General features: G+C 41.8%; 3 protein-coding genes across 3 annotated transcripts; 1 reads left to right on the forward strand and 2 right to left on the reverse strand.

Moving 5' to 3' along the window:
* LOC8066870 (WAT1-related protein At5g47470) lies at window positions 3,081–5,699 on the reverse strand. Its single transcript, XM_002437630.2, has 5 exons — window positions 5,200–5,699; window positions 5,004–5,069; window positions 4,214–4,330; window positions 3,575–4,108; window positions 3,081–3,393 (listed from the first exon to the last, which is right to left on the reverse strand). Exons 1-5 carry the CDS (start codon window positions 5,397–5,399, stop codon window positions 3,261–3,263), a joined length of 1,050 nt encoding a protein of 349 aa, XP_002437675.1. The 5' UTR covers window positions 5,400–5,699; the 3' UTR covers window positions 3,081–3,260.
* Window positions 9,609–14,529, reverse strand: LOC8066871 (protein REVEILLE 6). The gene is made up of 9 exons (XM_002437631.2): window positions 14,115–14,529; window positions 13,158–13,215; window positions 12,581–12,704; window positions 12,349–12,492; window positions 12,167–12,265; window positions 11,438–11,547; window positions 10,679–10,738; window positions 10,278–10,351; window positions 9,609–10,186 (listed from the first exon to the last, which is right to left on the reverse strand). The coding sequence occupies exons 1-9, from the start codon at window positions 14,381–14,383 to the stop codon at window positions 10,171–10,173; spliced, it is 954 nt and encodes a 317-aa protein (XP_002437676.1). The 5' UTR covers window positions 14,384–14,529; the 3' UTR covers window positions 9,609–10,170.
* Window positions 15,612–18,552, forward strand: LOC8066872 (putative septum site-determining protein minD homolog, chloroplastic). Its single transcript, XM_002436287.2, has 2 exons — window positions 15,612–16,346; window positions 17,914–18,552. The coding sequence occupies exons 1-2, from the start codon at window positions 15,842–15,844 to the stop codon at window positions 18,345–18,347; spliced, it is 939 nt and encodes a 312-aa protein (XP_002436332.1). The 5' UTR covers window positions 15,612–15,841; the 3' UTR covers window positions 18,348–18,552.

Below are 21,261 nucleotides of genomic sequence, written 5' to 3' on the forward strand. Positions count from 1 at the left end.
GTACTAAACTATGTAAAACAAAACTAACATGAAGCATCACCTCGACTCTGAAAAGCCTGAAGAGAAGGTAGTAGCTATTGGCATATTTTTAAAAGATACAAAATAAATTTTAGCCAAGTACATGTTCTTCATAGACGTATTGGATGGCCATTGCAATTGCAAATTAGAAGAGAATCAGAGCAAGTTCACACATTTAGAAATTAGGACTTGTCAAATGAGTTACTTGATTCTACTCATACTATGTATATTTTAAACTGTAATCATATGTTTATCTAAACTGGATTGCGGACGTATTTTATTTTAACATTATTACGTATAATATGTGCATTATTATTTCAACATATGCAATACATATTTTCATAGTTTCTTTTTGTTCTTGCGCGCACGCGCGCACACACACGGACGTTCAACCAGATTGGGCTAGATACACAAGGAAAATATTGCCCAATCTAAATCGAGGCGCCAACCTAGGCCTTGGGCTACTAGGCCTTTGTTGGAACGATGCATCCTCATGAGTATATAATGCAGTTACAAACCCTAGCATCATCAACATCCCAGTATCCCACCCCCCGCCACATCCATATCTAGGCTCTCTTTTATCCTCTCTCTCACACATGTTGTGCCTCTACTCACTCTATCTACCAGTCTTCACCTTCTTCTCTTTAGTTGCAGTAGCACATATCCAATGAAGGTGGACGATCGTGCTCGGGAAAAGGTAGCGGTGGCGACGACACGGGCCCTAGAGGTAGCATCAGAGGTGGTGGCACGTGCTGAGGTAACTATAGTGACGCGGACCTAGGAAGCAGTCGCAGCTGTGGCACGGACTCGGGAGGTCAAGGCTATGGCAGCATGTGCCCAAAAGGCGATTGTGGTGGAGACGGACAGGCCTCAGAGCCGGCTACATGGTGATCCAAGGAGGCTGGTGCAGGCCCATGTTTGGGGCAACGAGGACTTTGGCTTGGTAGTGTAGATCCTAGTCAATCCCTCTCAAATCGTGAATCTAGTGTTGCATTGTCGATGTTGTTGATTGGCCGCATGTTCCTAATCCAGAGGCTCATGACTTTATTTGATCATATTGCGTGTTGTCTCTTGCAATGCTTAGAAAGATCTGGATCATGCTTTTTTTCATTGATTTTGTTGTGATTCCCCCACACATGGTTGTGCTCCATATGGTTTTCTATATTTTTTTCTTCATCAAATCTAGTCAACAAGGAGATAAGGCTCCACGGTTCTTGCATTCTGATTTCGCGAGAGAGGGGAGATTCAATGATTTTGGTGGGGCACTTGATGTAACGCACTGTTTTTTATATGGCTCAATCCATTCGTGTGTTGTATACTTGTATCTGACTTGTAGTCCATTTAGAAAGGCAATCTTGATTTTTTTTCTCTTTCAGGTTTCATGTTCCATATAGGTCCATCCAGTTAAGTCCGGTAATACCTGCGGCATAGTTTTCTTTCTTTCTGTCCGAAGTTCTTCACATCCTTATATACATGATTGCTTAGGCGGACAGAACCTGACATACTGAAATTTTGATAGTTATTTATTAGGGAAAGAAGTGAACAATGACCAATCTTATCCTAAACGACAAGTTGTAACTTGTTTTTGTTTAGTTGAGTACAGTGTTGCAACTACAAGAATAGTTCTAGCAAGTCCTAGTTTCCACGAAGTATGTTTTTCAGGAAATATATCACCGAAATGTTAATGACTGAATGCGAGAGAGTGTGAGTGACACCTCATAGAGCAGCTGCAACACACCTGCTATGATCGCGGATATAGCTGCAATGTACTTGGAGTTTTTTCACCTTTCACTAGCTTTTTGTGTACTTTTAAACAAGGTGCATAAAGACAATGTTGTTTCGTTCGTTGGTGAAAACATTATAGAATACTTAGCCAAAGTATGATTATCTTGTGTGTTGCGCCTTTAGATGGAGCCCAGGTATAGCGAGGAATCTATGTTCATCCGCATTTCGTACCAGTTAGTCTAAGCTATGCCTAACACGACAACGTGGCTAGTAGTCTTGGCCTCTATATCTGCACTCAAGTCCAAATCAAGATGAATAGAGGCCTCGCAGCATGTTACATTAGCTTGCAGATACGTCGAATGCTTTATCTGACAAAATGTTGAAGCACTCATGTTGCAGCAAAAGTAGTGACCTCGGTATGAGTTTCTAGGAGTACGATTACCCAACAATGCAATTCTGGCGCACACAGAAAAGAACATACATCGGTAACTAACATTGGGAAAAGTACCAGCCTCATGTTTTTCATATAAATAGACTTTTACTTTTGTCTGAGGCTAACAAACATATCAACCTGCATTGGTGAAACCCCAAGACACTATTGATATTGCTTTTGCATTGACGTGTTCAATCTTCTAGGCAAAGAAAGCATAAACGGATTTTGGATATGAAAAGCCTAGCCAAAGAAATATAAGCAACCAATGACATTATAATTACATCTTTACTGCATATGACATGGATATAGTTCTGTATTTGAACCTATATTTATCACATTATTAAGGGCAAACTTAGACTTGACGGCCTTAAGGACATGTTTAGACTCTCAAGTGTAAAGTTTAAAGTTAAGGACTATAACTTTAGACTACTTTAGCTTATTTGTGTGATCCAAAGTTTTGTGAAACGATCTAAACTTTAGACAATAATATGAACCTTCTATCTAGAGCCTCATGAACTTAAGTGGTCTAAAATTTAGTGGCTAAACATTAGACCATAGGGATCCAACAAAAAGACCTAAACCCTTGCTCGAGTTCGTCCCCTACGAAGGCCACTAAGTCCAGTCTTTGGTGCAGCTATGAAACATGAATGCAGCGAAATGAAGTGGCATAGCGTCACATGAGTACTTATAACTCAGCTTTGTGCCTCACCCCAGACTCTTGAAAATTTCTAGGTCCGCCACTACATCACATGCTTTTTACTCTTATATCAGTCAATGTCCTTTTTCATACACATTAGACAAATAGAACAATGTTATATTAATTAAAGTAGTTGCTCGTATAAATTATTAACAAATTTATTCGTGGCCTTCTTTTATTTTTTTTTCTCTCGGGTATAGAAATTGGTGCGTAGACACTTGTCGTATGTCAAACCTTTGTGTAAAAAAATTTAAAACCATGCCCTTTTACAACATAAATCGTGGTATTCACTACTACCAGCAATATTAATACATACTGTATATCACACACAAACATCTGGAGAAAGAAAAAAGGGCGGGAAAAAAGGGGGGGGGGGGTGGGATTTTGCTAGGCTAGCAGGGCCTTCTCGGCGTCGTGAGCGCCGGCAGCTTGCAAGTGATCCTGGTCAGCCGAACTCTCGTTGTTCTTGGCCCATAGGACAATGTAGAGCCCACTGAACATCAGCACCATCCCTGCGAGGCTGTGCACACCATTTCCCTAGCTTGTTAATTAGTTCACTTTTTTCTTTATTTAATAACTTCTTGATTGAAATCTTAATTAATTAGGATGAAACTTTGTCCGTCCAAAATATATAATCAAAGTTCATTTAAAAAGTTGATTGTCTAGACAGAAATTAATTAAAGTTGATGAGTAGTACGTACCTTCCTAGGCTGAGGACTTGTCGGAGGAGAGCAGCAGAGAGGATGACGGTGCAGACAGTCTGGACGGGGCCGAAGACGGAGACGAACAGGGGGCCCTTCTTGCCAAGGCACCACGCCTGGAACACCATGCTCGCGCCCACCAACGCGCCGCCGAGGACTACGATCCCGGCGACGAGCGTGGCGTCGATGTTAGGCGACCCCATGTCGAGGAACTTGCCCTCCAGGATGAACCGCAGGAGCGCGGTGAGCGCGGCGCCCATCGCGGTGGTGACGCAGCACATGGTCAGCGGCACCGGGAGGGTGGCGAGCGTCACGGCCTGCAGGATGGTGACGAGCGCGAAGATGGTGACAGCGGCGACTAGGCAGAAGCAGCCTAGGATCCAGTCGTAGTAGTCGTCACCGCCTGCTGCTGCCAGAGGCGGCGACGACGAGGGGCTCTGTAGGAAGCTCATGGCCACTGCTCCCGCCACGCACACCACTGTCCCGGCTATCTTCGCCTGCGTGTACTTGCACGCCTTCTGGAACCTCTCCATCCTTTTTTTTGTTGGGTTGTTGTGAAGAATTGTTCAGTGTCCTTTTGTTTCAAAAAAAAAGGGGATTTTTAAGGGTCGATCAGTGAGTGTGTGTTTAGGTAGGTACCTGAAACAAGCTGCGACGACGAAGATGATGCCGGGGATGAGGTTGGGCATGGCGGAAGCGATCGCCGGCGTTGTCTTCTTGTTCCCCAGCAGCATCAGCTCTTGGAACGCAGTTGTCCTGATTGATGAATTGAATGAAATGAATACACAATGAATCAACCAACCAATCTGTTGCTGTTGGTCAATAAGTAATTGCAGGAAATTTTGGCTCTGAACTGAAGACCACCATTTTCCCCACACGCCCAATCAATCAATCAAAAAAATAAACCCACTATGATGTGATTAATTATCAAACAGCAAATAACTTCCTCCATCCCTTTGTCATCGATCCCAATCAATATCAATAATAGTGGTTGTTTGCTTACTGACTGAATTGCGTATGCGTACAGATTGTGCGTAGAATTTTGAGTTGTCCGGTTGCCAATTTGAGGGTTTCGGGTAAAAGTTGGCATCGTCACTGACTCAACTACTACTGCTACGTACTCTACTACTAGAGGTAGAGGTAAGAAGAAGAGTAGGTGCAGATGGCGACAGAGACGTCGTAGAAGCAGCATTCCTTATCCTTGGTACGTGCGGCATGCATGAGGTAGCTAAGCCTGTTTGTTACACTGAATCATCTGACGACCTGCCTGATTTCATAGACTTACTTGTGATGAATCCACGAGATGATGATGATATATATATATATATATATATATGTATGATGAATTCTCAAGAGTAATATAAATAAAAGGAAGGAAATAATGCATGGCACTGGCATCGGTATGGATGGATGTTACTTAATTACGTACCCTCCAAGAGCAATGAGCAGGTATTGCACCACCAAAGTCCCCGAGATCGTGGAAGGCCATCGCTTCCTGCACAGATGGACGTCAATGGATCGGATCGGAAGAAGAAGGATGATCGACCGAAGAGAGCAGAGCACAGCGGCGGTGGAATTGAAGCAGCAACAAGAAGAAGAAGAAGTAGTGTACCACTGTACTGTACCTCTCGAATGCGACGGCGAAGGGGAGGCAGAAGGCGGCGTAGGCGGCTCCGGCGACGACGACGACGGCCAGCGAGTCAGCGCCGAGTGCGAGCAGGTGGTGGGAGAAGAGGACGTAGGAGGAGAGCACGCACTGCGCCAGCAGGAGGCCGCCGACGATGAGCACCTCCTCCACCAAATTGATTCTACCTTGGCCTAGCATTTTCGGTTATCCTATCCGCGTGTCGTCTCCGCTGAAGAACGGATCGGAGTCGGAGGAGGAAGAAGCGATCGATGTGATTGATCTACTTGTTCTTCTTCTTCTTCTTCTTGTTAAGCTTAAGCCGCCGCCGCCACCGCCACCGCCAGAGAGAAAGAAAGAAGAAGAGGGATGTAGGTGGGATGGATGGATGGCACTGTAACGCCCAACGGAACTACTCAGCTTCCTTCCTTCCTTTCCTTGCTCGATCAATCAAGAGAAGAAAGAAAGAATGTGAAGAAGCCTGAAGCGATCGCTGGCCTTTCTTGGCTTTCTATGTACTCTGCTTCACTGCGAGGTCAGGTAGTTATTTATAGCAGATCAGCAGCAGACCGTCAAATGCGAGCGGTGACGTACGTACGTGTGTAGTAGTTATAGTTATAGCGGGGCCACCGTCCATCCACCAAGATCCAGGGACTAGCATCAATTCTTTCTTTCTCACAAAAAATCTACACGACCCCAAACTAATTACTTTATCCTTAAACTATACAACCAGATATTCTATTTTAAATTTTTTAAAACCGATCAAATAACCCCTCGAACAGTTTTGGAGGATGGTTTTGTCTTTTTTTTTATTTATTTTTGTTGAATTTTTGAAAAATCATAATAAATCATAGAAGAACTATAAAATGAAAAATCTAAGCTTGTTGGACTCCACATGAGTAGAACTACACAATATGGTATGTTTTAGTACAAGTTTTTGCTATATCTTTAAATTTATATTTTTCTATAATTAATTAAAATAATTAGTATATGCAGTTTCTATGGTCCAATTGTGGTGAATTTTTTATGAGCTAATTATTGTATGATTAAAGTATACTAAAAATTTTATACCTACTGGATCACGTATAACTTAGTCATAGATTTATTTAGCTTTATTCTTGTTAAATTTATATTTTATCTATAACTATATTATACGTGATCCAATGGGTATGAAACTTTTTACCATAGTTCAAGCATAAAAATAAGCCCACTATAAAAATTTCACCATAATTAGACCATAGAAACCGTATATATAAATTATTCTAATTAATTACAGAAAAATATAGATTTAAAGCTACAACAAAAACTTTGCACTAAAGTATACCATATTATATATTTTCTGTGTAGATCTACTCATCGGGAGTCCAACAAAATTAGATTTTTCATTTTTATAATTTTTATATGATTTTTATGTTTTTTAAAAATTCGGTGGAAATAAACAAAAAACAAAAAAACAAAACCAGCCTTCAAAACCACTCAACGGGGTTATTTAACCGATTTTAAAAAGTTTAGGGGGCTAGAATATCCAGTTTTATAGTTCAGTGGATGAAATAGGCTATACTAGTTAATTAAGGGAGTTATGTATACTTTTTCCATTCTCTCTCCCTCCCTCCTCTCAAGTAGGAAGTATTAGTGTAAAATTTGGAGGAAAAAAAGAAGTAGTAGTGTACTACTCCTACAAGGCTTGTATTGAACCTTTTTTTTGAAAATGGAACATGGCTAGTATTGAACATACTAGGTACATGAAAACGATCGGATCGATAGAAGGCTAAATCACTTTTGTTTTCATATTTTTTTCTCGAAAATGAAATCATATGATATTGTCGAAAATGAATATGAAGTCGACATTTCGATAATTTCAAAAATGATAGTAGTCGTTCGAAAAATATATGAGAACGATCGAAGTCCATGAGAACGATATCTTAAAAACAATAAACACGCCAAACTGTCGAACATGAAAAGATCTATATAACTCGACTTATCTCAAATGACAATGATAAATAAAGCAACAGTTGATAAGATCACAAGCTGAAACGACAATTCTTGACAGCTAAACCATGCAACAGTACGATAATTTTTGACAAAACTACAATATAAACAATCATATTCCAAGTTGACTCGACATAGCATAGTAATCAAAATATGAATTATTAGAGTTCCTCTTGATAAATGTCAGATATGTCATTAATTAAAGACATTTGAATCGGTAATTATCAATGGTAAATTACTAGTTAAATACGGGAATCTTCGAAAATGATTGGAAGAAGGCAAAATTATTTTCGCTTTCAATTATTTTTACCGTTATCGTTTTCGTTTTTTCGTTACCGTTATCATTTTCATTTAGACCTAAAGTCGGAACAACTCAAAAATGATTTTTGAAAATCAGAGATTATCATTTTCGTTTTCATCCCTATACCTATATACCACATAAATATTCTATAAATGAATAAATAAAATGATTATTACAACAACTTCAGTCTATCCACACTTAAACCACTTCAGTATACTATATCGGTCTCAAAATAAATGACTTTTTTTTTTATTTCTTAAAATTCTTATTTAATCCTTTGCCTTATTCAAAATTTTATAAAATATTATTTATTTTGTTATGATTTATTTTATCATTTTAGATAATTTAAGAAATGACATATTATTATTTATATAAAAAATTTATTTAATAAGATAGAATGGTTAAACAAGAAGGTCAAGTAAAAAACATAGCTTCCACGGCGCATGCATGCAAAGCTGCTGCCTCCAGTACCTACCTCGAGTCCACGGCGTCATTCCCAGTGGGCCATCCAAGAGGATGGATGTACGACCATCTTATATTGATTATTTATTTAATTTATAATGTGACCTTGTGACGGTTTTAGAGGCGGGTCAAAGGAGGGATAGCTATTTTGTAAGAGGCACAAGACATTTAATATATAGGTGGTTATTAGACTAGACTTAGTCCTTGTTCTAGGTCATGGTTAATCTATTTTCGTGTTATACTATGGCTAAAAAAAGAGAGATCAATGCGTTGCGTGTATGCACACGCGCGCACAACACCCTCTAGGCGGCTAGCTAATTGTACTTTGTCTCCTCTGCACACGCGAATTAATCCTCTCCATGCATGCTTTGACTAAATGCACGCATGGTGAGACAAATTGGAATGAAACGAAGACTTTTATGAAATATAATGTCGAGGGCACACGGGAGGGGAGGACTGCGTCGTCTTTTTCGACCATGCATGGGAGGGCACGTGATTCTGGAAGGAGGACGGGACGGGACGGGACGGGGGCCCTGCTACGACGACGACGACGGAGAAGAGAGACGTGGCAGCAGTGGCAAGCCTTATTAATCATTATACACCTGGAGCGCGCGTACGTGGCACTGGCCACTTGTACGCGAAGCACTCGATCCGGGATTCCATGCATGCCATGCACTCGGCTTTTCGCTTTAGGCCTTGTTTAGTTCCAAAAAATTTTGTAAAATTTTTCAGATTCTTCATCACATCGAATCTTTAGACGCATGCATAGAGTATTAAATATAGACAAAAATAAAAACTAATTGCACAGTTTGGTCGGAATTGACGAGACAAATCTTTTGAGCCTACTTAGTCCATGATTAGACAATATTTGTCAAATACAAACGAAAGTGCTACAGTGTCGATTTTGCAAAATTTTCAGGAACTAAACAAAGCCTTAATTTGTAGCGACACACGAGTCACACAGCTACAGTCCATCGATCGCCAGTGTTTGACTAGCGCCGACGACGACGACACGTGCGTATACATTAGGATTCACGGTCAGAATTTCTAACTTCCGGCATTCTATTATTATTTTAGTATTTAAGATTTAGTATAAATTTATCTTGAACTATAATGCAAGTAGCCGGTGGTGCCTGGCTACTTGCTGTTCCAATCCAATCCAATCCAATACGCACTATAGTAGGACGTACATTGCTGTGCTGCACACTTGCAATATTGACAATTGCCATATGTGCAAGTGCAATGCAATCGACCTCATATATATATATATATATATATATATATATGTGTGTTGCGTCATGCTTCTGGGCTAGCTCTGGCTGCCTCGATCGATCTGCCTGGCCAAAGCTAGCTAGCTCGCTAGGCCTGGGATTGTTCATCCAACAGATGAACAGAACACGCTTTTGCATGCGGACATCCACTGTTGTGTCACTCGGTCTCAGACACGCACGCGAGATATCGACCGATCCAGAGCTGTGCATGCGGTGCCACACGGGGCGGCAGCTACCTCAAGATGATGCAGCCAATTGGTCACAAGTATATATAACAGATGTACTATATCATACTATTCCATATAATATTAATAACAGCAATAAAGAAGTACTCTACGACGGTAATAGAACCCCACAGAATAAATAGTACATTAGTACAGCCCAAACTAAATCTCACATTGGCGTGTCCGAATCAGATCAAGATCAGATACACAAGGACAAAACTCCAGATCCACAAGAGTTACTGCAACCAGAAGGGCAACTAAAATTTTATTTATGTTACATGTGCCCTTATCATACAATACAAAACGACAGTAAGTTCGGAGGTGTATCTGGCATGACCTGCTGTAGAATAGGACCACACACTATCAGCTTATTATGCCTTACAACAACAGTTTGCTATAGCCGCCTGCTGTACACATACATCCGCATGCTATATACACACACGGCCAAAACTACATGCCACCCATTCATCCTTATGAGGGGGGAAAAGGGGTAAAGAGGCATAAGGCACGCATATTATAAGTTACAATGGGCAAAACTGGAGGGGCAAAGAATCAAAAGGCGCATAACCTACAACATGTCGAGCAAACCTAGCCTAAGGTGGTTAGGGGCATTACTAAGAGCTATGTACAAATGCCGCACTACAACAGGAGGCTAGCAAGCACCCCTAGGGACATCGCCATGCTCCAGAGTGACTCCAACGCCGTTGGCTTGAGGGCAGCTTCTCTCACTTGCTTGTTATCCTAGATTGTGGTGATACATAGTTTTAGTGAAACGATTAAGCAGATAATGTGGAGCAGAGTTGACATTGAGAAAGGGAACGGTTAGAATTACATGAATGGAAGATGAATGTGAGAAGAGCCCATTTCTTGATCCATGCTTGAGGCATGTGAAGAGAGCAACCTCCTCTGCAGCAGAAAGGGGCAGCCAGTAGGTCAGAATCCAAGGAACACAATGCATTTCAGGGAAATATTCTACAGGACTGTTAATACATGCACTTCATTAGTATTAGTAATGGGTTAAGTTATTATGGTTTCCAGCTACAAGGCATTCCACCAGGCTAACTGGGTCGATTAGAATTATGGGAAGGGAGTACTAATCAGATACTGGGATTAGAAATGAATTATACACTAGTACCAGATACTATAGATTCAAAACTTGTTGGGTATACAACAATAAACATTCTGGAAGTCAGTTTAAAAGGAAAAATGAGGTGAAAAAGAACAGGTACTTACATGTTCCTCAAAGTTTGGGCTAGTTAGGTTGATTGACAGGTTTTTCATCAGCAACAGTACCTGGAGATAAAGATCATCAAACAAGCAAGTTATATCTTTAGGTGAACTGACAAGATCAACAAATGCTGAATGTACGTGTCAATAGAAGAAACTGATTTACTAAGTAAAAGTGTAATGCACAATGAGAGAACCAGTCCAAGATAACATGTTTGGGACAAGTCTACACAAACCCAATAAGTTAATTAATAAAAATACCAAGCCTATAAACTCCACGCCTTATTTTACTATGAAGGGTAATGAGAAAGAGGTAAAAACTTTGGTATCAGCAGGTATATACAAGAGACGGAAGCATGAAAAGTGCCAGTGATGTCCAAAAGATCAGACAGATATCGTTTGTGGTAGAAATCCATTTGCCTATGATTTTATTTCAGTCAAATACATTGTATACTAGTACACATAAATTACAACAATTAAGCTGAAATGTATTAACATTGCACTAGACTGCATATATAATAGATTTAACATATGTACTGCACAGCTCATTTTTCAAAAAAGAAAAACAAACTACTAGAATGATGGTTTTAAGAGGAGCTTATAGATAATTTTGCAATAGAACCATAGCAACGTCTTCATTCAACATGTATAACAAGATGGATCTATACAGAAAAAGCTAATGAAGTATGAGCTTCATGCCTGCAGATAAGAGTAACGAAAGGACATCTGGCTCGATTTTAAATTGAAACTGAGTGAAGGAAATACCGTTTCAGCATCAATAGGATCCATTTCCTTCAACTGTTGCAAATGACCATTTGTCTCTGGATCAAATATGCTTCCCAGGAAGTTGTATACACGAGCAAAGTCTGGCATGGCTGCAAGTTTCACCAGAATCGCGAGGGGAGAAAGAAGTCAGTATGTGTTAGAATTAAGGGGCACAAATGACACAACTACAGTTGATAATACCAATGCCACCTCCAAACAGAAATACAACAGGATCAATGTAAGGATCCCATTTGCACTGTGATGTAATAAGGTCGCATCTAAAAATTTGAAGGACCCTCACCAATCAAACATCAAAGCATTAAGGTCGCATCTAAAAATTTGAAGGACCCATTATGGTTATGATATGCAGAAAGAAGATGGATCTAACATAATAATTTTTCATTAAGGCAAGCAGAGCAGTAAAGACAGAGACTGTGTAAAGAAAATTATTTTGGCGTAACTTAACTTTCCTAAGAAGACCCAAAGGTTCTGACTGACAGTGACAAGTGCTTAATATGCCAATAACTATCCTAATAATGTGTACATGCCAGGTTGCCAACAGTTGTCATCAACCAGTAAAGTAAGAGTGAGGACTGAAGTGAAGCTACAAATCTACCATGTTAATATAGCCAGAACGAAAAAAAATGTTAAACTCTTCCACTTTAATGGTTAGAGGAAGTAAGGATCCACAAGACATTTAACTGACACAGAGTTGAAAGAGAAACTCACCACTCAGTGCTGGATGCCTGATGTCTTGTTCTGTGCCTTCAGAAGTTGGCCAAGTTCCAGATTGGCTACCTATGCTACTAGAGTTATTATATGTTGCACCTGAACATGTAGCAACTCTGATAAGTATCTCCTATAAAGAAATTGATCCGAAATGGAGTTCACAACAAAGAAACAGTACAAACCTTGTGTATGCCTCGGACTGAAATGTTGAACAGGAAAAGCATCATTTGCACTCGAGTCTGTAGCAACAGTAGCAGTATCCATAGGTGTACCACAGCCTTGCTCCATTATATGTGAAGCTTGTTGTGGTAAGACAACTTGAAGGGCTGCATGATCCCCAATGTCTCTAATTAGATATATCTATAATTTCATGGCAATCAGATATTCAGATGCAAGACAAGGAAAGATGCTTACCTTTTTTTGAGGCTTTGTGTGGATATGGATGGGCAGCCTTTCGTTTTGGCCTAGGCGGGGGCAAATGTTCACCTGTTCCATTCTTTTGAACCTTCAAAAAGTACTTTTGTGCATGACTCCTGATCTGTTAAAAAAGCTGTTGTTTAGATCATGCACAGTTCGTCAGGCAGCATAACACAAAAAAAAAAAAAATCAGCAACCAATTTAGGTCTTGGAGTAGCAAGTTGACAGTGGTTGGGGAAAATATTAGTATCAAAATGATCAACTTTCTTAGCCCCCCAATAACACAGGTATTCAGTGGCAACCAGTTCAAACGCAAACCCAGCAGTATAAGTATTTGCAGTAACATAAAAGTAGCATGGTGGGATGGCATAGAGAAAGCATGAGGTTTAATGTTGCCTGCATGATCCCTTATCCTATGTTGGTAGTTGGTACTTAAAAAAAATGTAAATATCCTCACCTAAAACAGTGTGACTAAAAACCATAACTAGCCAAAAACCTTGTGTGACAAAGCCAGTCAAACACAAAGGGAAACAATGGCACGGCTTTGAGGATCCAAGGGCAGATTTAACTATACCTGTATTACTGTCTTGGAGCCAACATATGCTTCGATCTTTTTCCAGTCACGGTCAAAGCTGTTACACGAAAAGAAAGAAGGACTTATAGCATAATATGTAAGAAAGCTGCTCCACATGTGTGACACGAGGCATTCTACAAGTATGAAATGTCCTTAAACAGCTAAAGCATCTGTTTAGGTGACAAGTCAAATATGCGATCCGGATCCATAATGGATTAGATATCATGTGCCCAAAATCCTAACGTCTATACTTAGGGTAAGACATTGCCATTCATAACAACTTAGAAGGGTGAAATCCTAAGAGGCAACTAGGCAGAACCTAACTATGGGACAATAACAAACAATTTAGAATGTCTGCCACTGCCAGTCATGTTCCACAGTGGGACAAAGAGTGGCTGCCCACAAGAGAAGAGACTTTAGGGTCTATTGTGACAACAGATACATAACTTGATGCATCTGGGAACTCAACTAGTACATCAATCCAACAAGTATGCAACGAGAAACGAAGAACCTATAAGGACCCCAACTACCTCTACAGAACTATATATGCCAAAACCTGTACACAGAGTGGAACAGTGCGTAAGGACTGAGTTGTAATAATAAGTTTGGATTCCAATTATGTTCATACAAATCGAGCAGCAGCAGCAGCATTTGGATGAGCTAGGGCTAGTTACTAGTTGGGCTGAAAATGAGCTCAAATTAGCTGAGGTCAGCTAGCTAGTTGGCTTACAACTAGTTGAAGACTTGGCTAATTGGATGAACTAGAGCTAAATTTGGCTAATTTTTACCTAGGTAGAAATTCGCTCTTGTATCGAAACAGGCCCTTAGATCTACCATTTGACCAAGGCCTGACCACTAAAGCACAGGAAGACACGCCACGTGAGCACAATTCGCAGAGGTAAGCACCGCCGCAGCCCGCAGGTGGTGGGCAGGAATGAACAGGATGGGAGGACTCACAGCTGCAGCGCCTCGAGGAACTTGTCGTGCTCGGGGTCGGTCCAGCTCTCGCGCGACTTGGTGATGGTGTAGGGCTTGCGCACCCTCCGGGGCCCGTCGTCGTCGTCGTCGTTCCCAACCGTCGGCACGGGCACCGCCGCGGGGGCGGCGGCGGCGGCGGCGGCCTCCTCCCGCGCCCGCCCCGCCTCCTCCTCCTCCTCCTTGCCGCCCCCGGCGACGGCCGGGACCGACGGATCCAGCGGGTGCGGCGTCGTGCTCATGGACACCATCGACCTGCCGCTTCCCTCTTGCTCCTCCTTCCTCGTAGCGTAGCGTAGACCCTAGGGTTGGCGTGGCGGCGTGGTGGTCGCTCGTGGTGCTGCCTGTGAGACGTGAGGGCAGGAGGAGAGGACAGTGATGACACACCCAGCAGCGCCAGCGACCATGACTCGCGGCTCTTCTCCTGTCCACAAGTTTCTTCTACACACACTGGTATGCGGGACCCACACAGCCTTTGCTTTCTCTCTCTCTCGTTCCCTGGGCCGGCCTTGGGTTTCGTCTGGCCGCGGATTGGCCCATCACGAAATGAAATCTTCGTTGATAGGCAGGCCTTCTTCTCGTGTACTCCAGCTTGCATCGACATTGTTACTCCTACTCCTTGTTGGAACTTGGAACCCTTTTTTTATTTATTTATTTTTAATAATAATTAAAATAAGCGTGGCAGTGCACCGTACATGGAGATGATCGATCAATGCGCCAAACTAAAAGGATTAGAGGTCTTGTTTTAGCACTATGTATGTATCAAAGCTGTCATTTTTTTAGCCAAACGACTACGATCCATGTCCAGTCACGAGGTTATTTTGTTTCTAATATTTCAAAACCTTATAAATCCTAATAGAAACTTTGAGGCTCCATTTGAAATTTTGTTGGGATTCTTCTTGTTTTCTATGCTTTTTCTCTCTATAAAACTAATTTGATTGATCCATGTGTTTCAGTGTGCGCGTCTATGTCTATAACTAGTTTTTTTTTTTAAAAAAAGTTAGCCTTTGAGGCCTTGTTTAGTTCCCGAAAAATTTTGTAAAATTTTTCAGATTCCCCGTCACATCGAATTTTTAAAACTAATTGCACAGTTTGGTCGGAATTGACGAGACGAATCTTTTGAGCTTAGTTAATCTATAATTAGATAAAATTTATCAAATACAAACGAAAATGCTACTGTTCCTATTTTACAAAATTTTTTAAAAGTAAACAAGGCTTTGTTTAGTTCCGAAAAAAATTCGGATTTCGCTACTATAGCACTTTCGTTTTTATTCGACAAATATTGTCTAATCATAAACTAACTAGGATCAAAAGATTCGTCTCGTGATTTACAGAAAAACTGTGTAATTAGTTTTTGTTTTCGTCTATATTTAATGCTTCATGCATGTGCCGCAAGATTCGATGTGACGGAGAATCTTGAAAACTTTTTGAATTTCGCGGTGAGCTAAACAAGGCCCAAGGCTGAGTTGTTGGTGCAAAGTGTGTCCCCGTTCGTGAACGTGGGTCCCAATTTCCCCCAGAGAGATCAGAGATGTGGTGGCACATAAATCATCAGTAGCGACGAGCGAGCGCCACCTCTCTGTCCCCAGTCCCCACCCCGGTACTGTAGCATCGGCCATGGTCGTGGCCGCCGCCACCACCTCCGACTCGGACTGACCTCCCACCTCCCAAACAGAACCCTAACCAACCCCTCCCCCGTATCCCCGCCGATGGCGTTCACGCCGCCGCGCCTCCTCCCGCTACCCCTTCCGCCGGCGGCGGCACCGGCATCCACGCGGGCCGTCTCGGCGCGCCACCACGGAGGGCGCACGGCGCCGGAGCTCTCGGGCCCGACCCCGCGCGTGGTGGTCGTCACCTCCGGGAAAGGCGGCGTCGGCAAGACCACCACTACCGCCAACCTCGCCGCCTCGCTCGCGCGCCTCGGACTCCCCGCCGTCGCCGTCGACGCCGACGCCGGCCTCCGCAACCTCGACCTCCTGCTCGGCCTCGAGAACCGCGTCCACCTCACCGCCGCCGACGTCCTCGCTGGGGACTGCAGGCTCGACCAGGCGCTCGTCCGACACCGCGCGCTCCAGGACCTCCACCTCCTCTGCCTCTCCAAGCCACGCTCCAAGCTGCCCCTCGCGTTCGGATCCAAGACCCTCACCTGGGTCGCCGACGCGCTTCGGCGCTCGCCTAACACGCCCGCCTTCATCCTCATCGACTGCCCCGCAGGTCTGCCACTCCTGACCCCGGCATTTCGGTCTGTCCTTCATTGCATTTCTCGCACATCCAATGCCGATTGTAATGAATTTATTATCTCGATCCAACAGATTAAGGAGCCATTTTTATGGGTTTGGTTGACCTTTTCACCTATTTTTACATGCTTGGTAATCTCCGCCTCATATATTAGTAATTTTTATAGACTGAACTGAATTGGGATGTTCCAGGAGCCTTGCTCTAGTCACATTTAGTAATTTCCATCTATTCAAACGTATGGTCTGGGAGCTTTAGTCCCTGAACTAATACTAGTAGGCAGCAATTGGGATGTTGATTTCACCTCAGCTTTCCTACTTTCATCAGCATTGGTTGTCCAATATCAACAAGGATTTCAGAGCCAGTATTACTCATTGGTTTCAAAATAACAGTTCATGTTTATGATGTGATGTTCAGAAAACTGGTAATTTCAGAGCCAGGGCCCAATGTACTAAGTTTAGATGCTCAGTAGCTTCCTACCTAAGAATACCTGTTGTTCCATCATATACTGGTATAAAATGGGGACAATCGCACCATGTTTAAATGTACAATTTAGGAGCTTATAATGAAGCCCTAGAATCCACTCCCTCCGTTCCAAATTGTAAGCTGTTCTAGTTTTTCTAGATACATAGCTTTTGCTGTGCATCTAGATATACATTATGTTTAGATACATAGTAAAAGCTATGTAACTAGAAAATGCAAACGACTTATAATTTGGAACGGTGGCCTTTGGTTTGATTGGGATTCTGATTCCAACATCAATGCATCATAGTTTTCCCACATTTTTTATTGTCAGTTTCTACAGGCTAATAATCCAGTTCCGTGGTTTCACAATGCTAGTTCATGTTTGTGATGTGGTGTTCAGAGTACTGGTAATTTCGGAGCCAGGATACAAAATTAATGATGGTCTAATTTTAGATACTCGGTAGTTTTCTGTCGAAGAATCTAGATGCTAAGTATCCCTGAGTTTGCTTGGGGTGTTGATGTCAACTCATCTCCCCCCCCCCCCCCCCCACCCGCCCACCACACACACACACACGACCGCACACACTTTTTTTCCCCTGTGCATCCCACAGATTAAGAATTCTGAACCAGGATGCACTTTGCATCCTTCCCATGATCTGAGTCCATTCTTATAGTGGGATGTTCCGAACCTACTACTATGTAAAAAGAAATATAAAAAATACTGTTTAGATCCATTTGCCAAGATGTTAGTCCTTATCTCCTAGAATGCCGTATCTTTGTATATTTCTGAACTTGTGGAACACAGACATTGCTAGTATCAGGCTATCAGCAATGAAGATAATGCCTAATTTGGTTTGAAACTTCTGCTCACTGGTTGTCTTAAATTATCAACTGTGGTCAAAGTGGAAGCATGGAACTTGCACTCCCATATTTATTCCAGTCATACATTATGGCTTGTTACACTGGTTGTCTAAAAGTATCAACTGTGGTCACAAAATAGAAGTCATGATGGTGAATTTAGAATCAGCAATATGTTCTACTTCTGTTATGTATGTAAAGCTGCTTGCCGTTTGTCTTGTAGGTGTTGATGCCGGGTTTGTCACTGCCATTGCACCTGCAGAAGAGGCAGTGCTCGTTACCACCCCTGACATTACGGCTCTCCGTGATGCTGACCGTGTCGCAGGACTGTTGGAGTGCGATGGCATCAAAGATATCAAGATTATTGTCAACCGAGTGCGGCCAGACCTGGTGAAGGGGGAGGACATGATGTCAGCACTTGATGTCCAAGAAATGCTTGGGTTGCCCTTGCTTGGTGTGGTTCCTGAGGATGCGGAAGTAATCCGGAGTACAAATAGGGGTGTACCATTGGTGCTCAACGACCCGCCCACGCCTGCGGGCCTTGCTCTGGACCAGGCTACTTGGCGATTGGTGGAAAGAGATGTGATGACAGCAGTCATGGTTGAGGAGCAGGAGAGGCCCAAGAAGAAAGGCGGCTTCTTTTCGTTCTTCGGGTAGGTGAGTCTGGAGTTCAGCTGTGGAGTTTAGGCTGTAGATGGTGTACAGGCTCGCAATCTGGAGTTTCTGAATGATTTACGTACCTTTTGGCTTTGCTTTGTTCTAGGTTAGAGTGATTCATTTGTTGTGATTGTGTAGAAGAAATATGTAACTCTGGATTGATGCTTCTAATATTAGAGGACCTAGTTCGACATAATGTGTCATAGCCCCAAAGTATTGGGATGTGATCGCGGATCCTAAATAAAGCCTAAGATTTTTTTTCTTGAAATTTAAAATTTTTGGCAACCTTTAGCAATAAATATTAGTTTCTAAATCAAATTAAATAGCCATAATAAGCTACATAAATGGTTGATGCATTCATGCTGCTGCACGGTTGTTTTTTTTAATTATTGTCAAGTGCATTTTGTTTGATTTGTTTTTTTATTTTGCTGTTTTGTGCAAACTCTTAATCTTTTCTTTCTTTCCTTTTTTTTGTTGCATGTTTTCTTCTTTTTCTAGGCACAGCAAAGCTTCTGTTTCTAGTGTCGTGCCTGGGCCGTCGGCCAGGCACAAAGCCCATGGAGGCATGGCCTGGCAGCACGTCGGGCCCTGTCATGCCGTGTCTTATCAGGCTGTGCCTAGCACGGGCCCATGTCGGGCCATGCCGAGCTGGCCCGTGCCCATATATACCCGAAGCCCCTGGGAGTCCAGTTCGAGGCTCTCAATTTTGGGGGGCAACAACTAGCTGAGTGACTAGTATATATACTTCACCTACTCGACCAAGGAGCTCTCTTGTTCATTTGTTTATTTATTAGAGTACAAGAGAGAGCAAGAATCTAAGATTAATTAAGAGTCTAGTGAGTAGATTGAGATTTGTTAATCTAAGATTAATTACCACATTAGTGCACAGGGAGTAGCAAGTGTGCATCCACCTTTCTCATTATGCTTGTTTGGATCAAGTGTATTTGTTACTCTTAGTGATCGACATCACCTAGATCGCTTGGCGGCCATTGTTGATGGTAGATAAGTGTCATTTTTAATTGTCAACATAGCATGAGAAAGGATCTAAAACATAATTACCATCTAGATATAGGGGTTACACTAACAAATTTAACGAGTTTTGGTGAATGTCTATTTCTGCTGCGGTTATCAGAAAATGACCAAAGGAGACCCACATGTCATATTTACATAGAGAGAAAAGGGCCATGTATATAAAAAGAAGAATCTAAGACTCGGGAAGCAATCCCTTGGGAGGTGGGATCCACCTGTCACTCTGACAGGGGCGGGCGCCCCACCCCCCTAGGTGGTCGCCCCATCTAGGTGGCCAATCAGGAGCCACCTCGTAGATTATGCCTCCATCGTCTTTGAGGAATAATAATAATCTTTCGTCGAGGTAGGTTTGATCCAAGGGCTATAGTGTTTTCTAGAGGGCTATATAAGGAAGGCCCTTGGCCCTAGGACAAACCCTGAATTCATTCGTCATTCAATCCAAGATTCAGAGAAAGCCCTAGAGCCACCATCTCAATTAGATCTCTATAGTTTAGTAGCATAGCTACATAAGATTAGAACTAGAAGGAGGCAAGCATTGCTTGGTTTCCAAATCTGTTAAGAGGATTTGGTAATTCTCTCCTACTTTTATATTTGTTATTGTATTATTCATCTAGTTCATCATTTGTATGAATATAACTTTAGTCTATTCTATCATATTGGATATGACTTTGCTCTATTTGATTATGTTCTCAATTATATTGTTCTTAGTCTACTTTGATTATATGCTTGGCATAGTTAGATTAGAATTATATTCAAGTGTAGGAACGTATAGTGCTTGCTCATTGAATTCATGGGTGAGTGGTAAATATTATGTAGGCGTGGTGACTATATCGTATTTTCCTACAATTACATCCTATATTCCGGACTGTGTGGTAGGTCGTGGGAGTGGCGGTCCTGTTGAGTCATTCGTAGTCCACCTCTCGAGTATAGGACATGCATAACACAACTATTACAGGGAAGTGATTGCTATGTTCTTCATCTTCCTTCGTAATATCACTATGCGTAGATATAACCTTTTCTTGCTATGATTGCCAAGTGTAATTGCACTAGTCATGTATGCTTTGACCTTATAGTTAGATTAACTTAGGATTTATCCTTGTAGTTCATCCTATTCCATGCTAGTGTTTTAAGCTTAGAGTAATCTATTGAGATGTTCATCATTTATTATGTGGCTATGTGTTTATCTTTTATTATTTATCTTTCATATATTATTTATCTTGTGACACTTACCCTGTATAAAAAGATAGATAAATACATGTTATACTCTTCATTACCACATGCAGTGATGCTCATTGCTCATTATCCTTAGCACTCTCTTTTCCAGTGGTAAAAATATAAATAACGATACCTCGATTACTCCCTGTTAAAATGCTATATCGGTATTATCTGTGCGCTTACGGATTTCATATTCATTCTAGAGGAGCATTTGCATTTATTAATATCAGCACCTTTGGTGCCATGCTGAGGATGACAACCTAGCTTAGATGGCGTTAGAGGTGTCAACAACCATCAAGAGCTTTGTGATCACTCAGTAGAGCCTGTGGGTGAGCTAACTCATGGCGTGAGCGGTTGTGACCTAACTCATTCGTATTATTTGTTAAGCCTAATTAGTGTATAATTAGCCATAATTGCTATAATAACTCACATGTACTAATGATGGGTTAATTAGGTTTAAATTCGTCTCGTAGTTTATATGCAAGCTTTATAATTTGTTTTTTATTAGTATTCAAAAATTTCTCGAAACGACACTAAAAAATTTCATTTCGCGAAATAAACAAGGCCGGAATCATTTCCTGTCATGGTATGAAAATTAAAATACCCACTAATTAACGCAACGCTGCCCTGTTGTCTAGTTGTTATATTTATTAGTAGTAGAACAAAGCTA

Source organism: Sorghum bicolor, chromosome 10, assembly GCF_000003195.3.
Source record: "Sorghum bicolor cultivar BTx623 chromosome 10, Sorghum_bicolor_NCBIv3, whole genome shotgun sequence".
Taxonomy (NCBI): domain Eukaryota; kingdom Viridiplantae; phylum Streptophyta; class Magnoliopsida; order Poales; family Poaceae; genus Sorghum; species Sorghum bicolor.

Coding starts and splice junctions, on each gene's coding strand:
- LOC8066870 (XM_002437630.2), bottom strand. CDS start 5,399: ATGCTAGGCCAAGGTAGAATCAATTTGGTGGAGGAGGTGCTCATCGTC. Junction 4,331..5,003: donor CTGCTCATTGCTCTTGGAGG/GTACGTAATTAA, acceptor TTCATCAATCAG/GACAACTGCGTTCCAAGAGC. Junction 4,109..4,213: donor GTCGTCGCAGCTTGTTTCAG/GTACCTACCTAA, acceptor AACAAAAAAAAG/GATGGAGAGGTTCCAGAAGG.
- LOC8066871 (XM_002437631.2), bottom strand. CDS start 14,383: ATGGTGTCCATGAGCACGACGCCGCACCCGCTGGATCCGTCGGTCCCG. Junction 12,705..13,157: donor GCTCCAAGACAGTAATACAG/GTATAGTTAAAT, acceptor CTTTTTTAACAG/ATCAGGAGTCATGCACAAAA. Junction 12,266..12,348: donor CAGTCCGAGGCATACACAAG/GTTTGTACTGTT, acceptor CTACATGTTCAG/GTGCAACATATAATAACTCT.
- LOC8066872 (XM_002436287.2), top strand. CDS start 15,842: ATGGCGTTCACGCCGCCGCGCCTCCTCCCGCTACCCCTTCCGCCGGCG. Junction 16,347..17,913: donor CCTCATCGACTGCCCCGCAG/GTCTGCCACTCC, acceptor TTTGTCTTGTAG/GTGTTGATGCCGGGTTTGTC.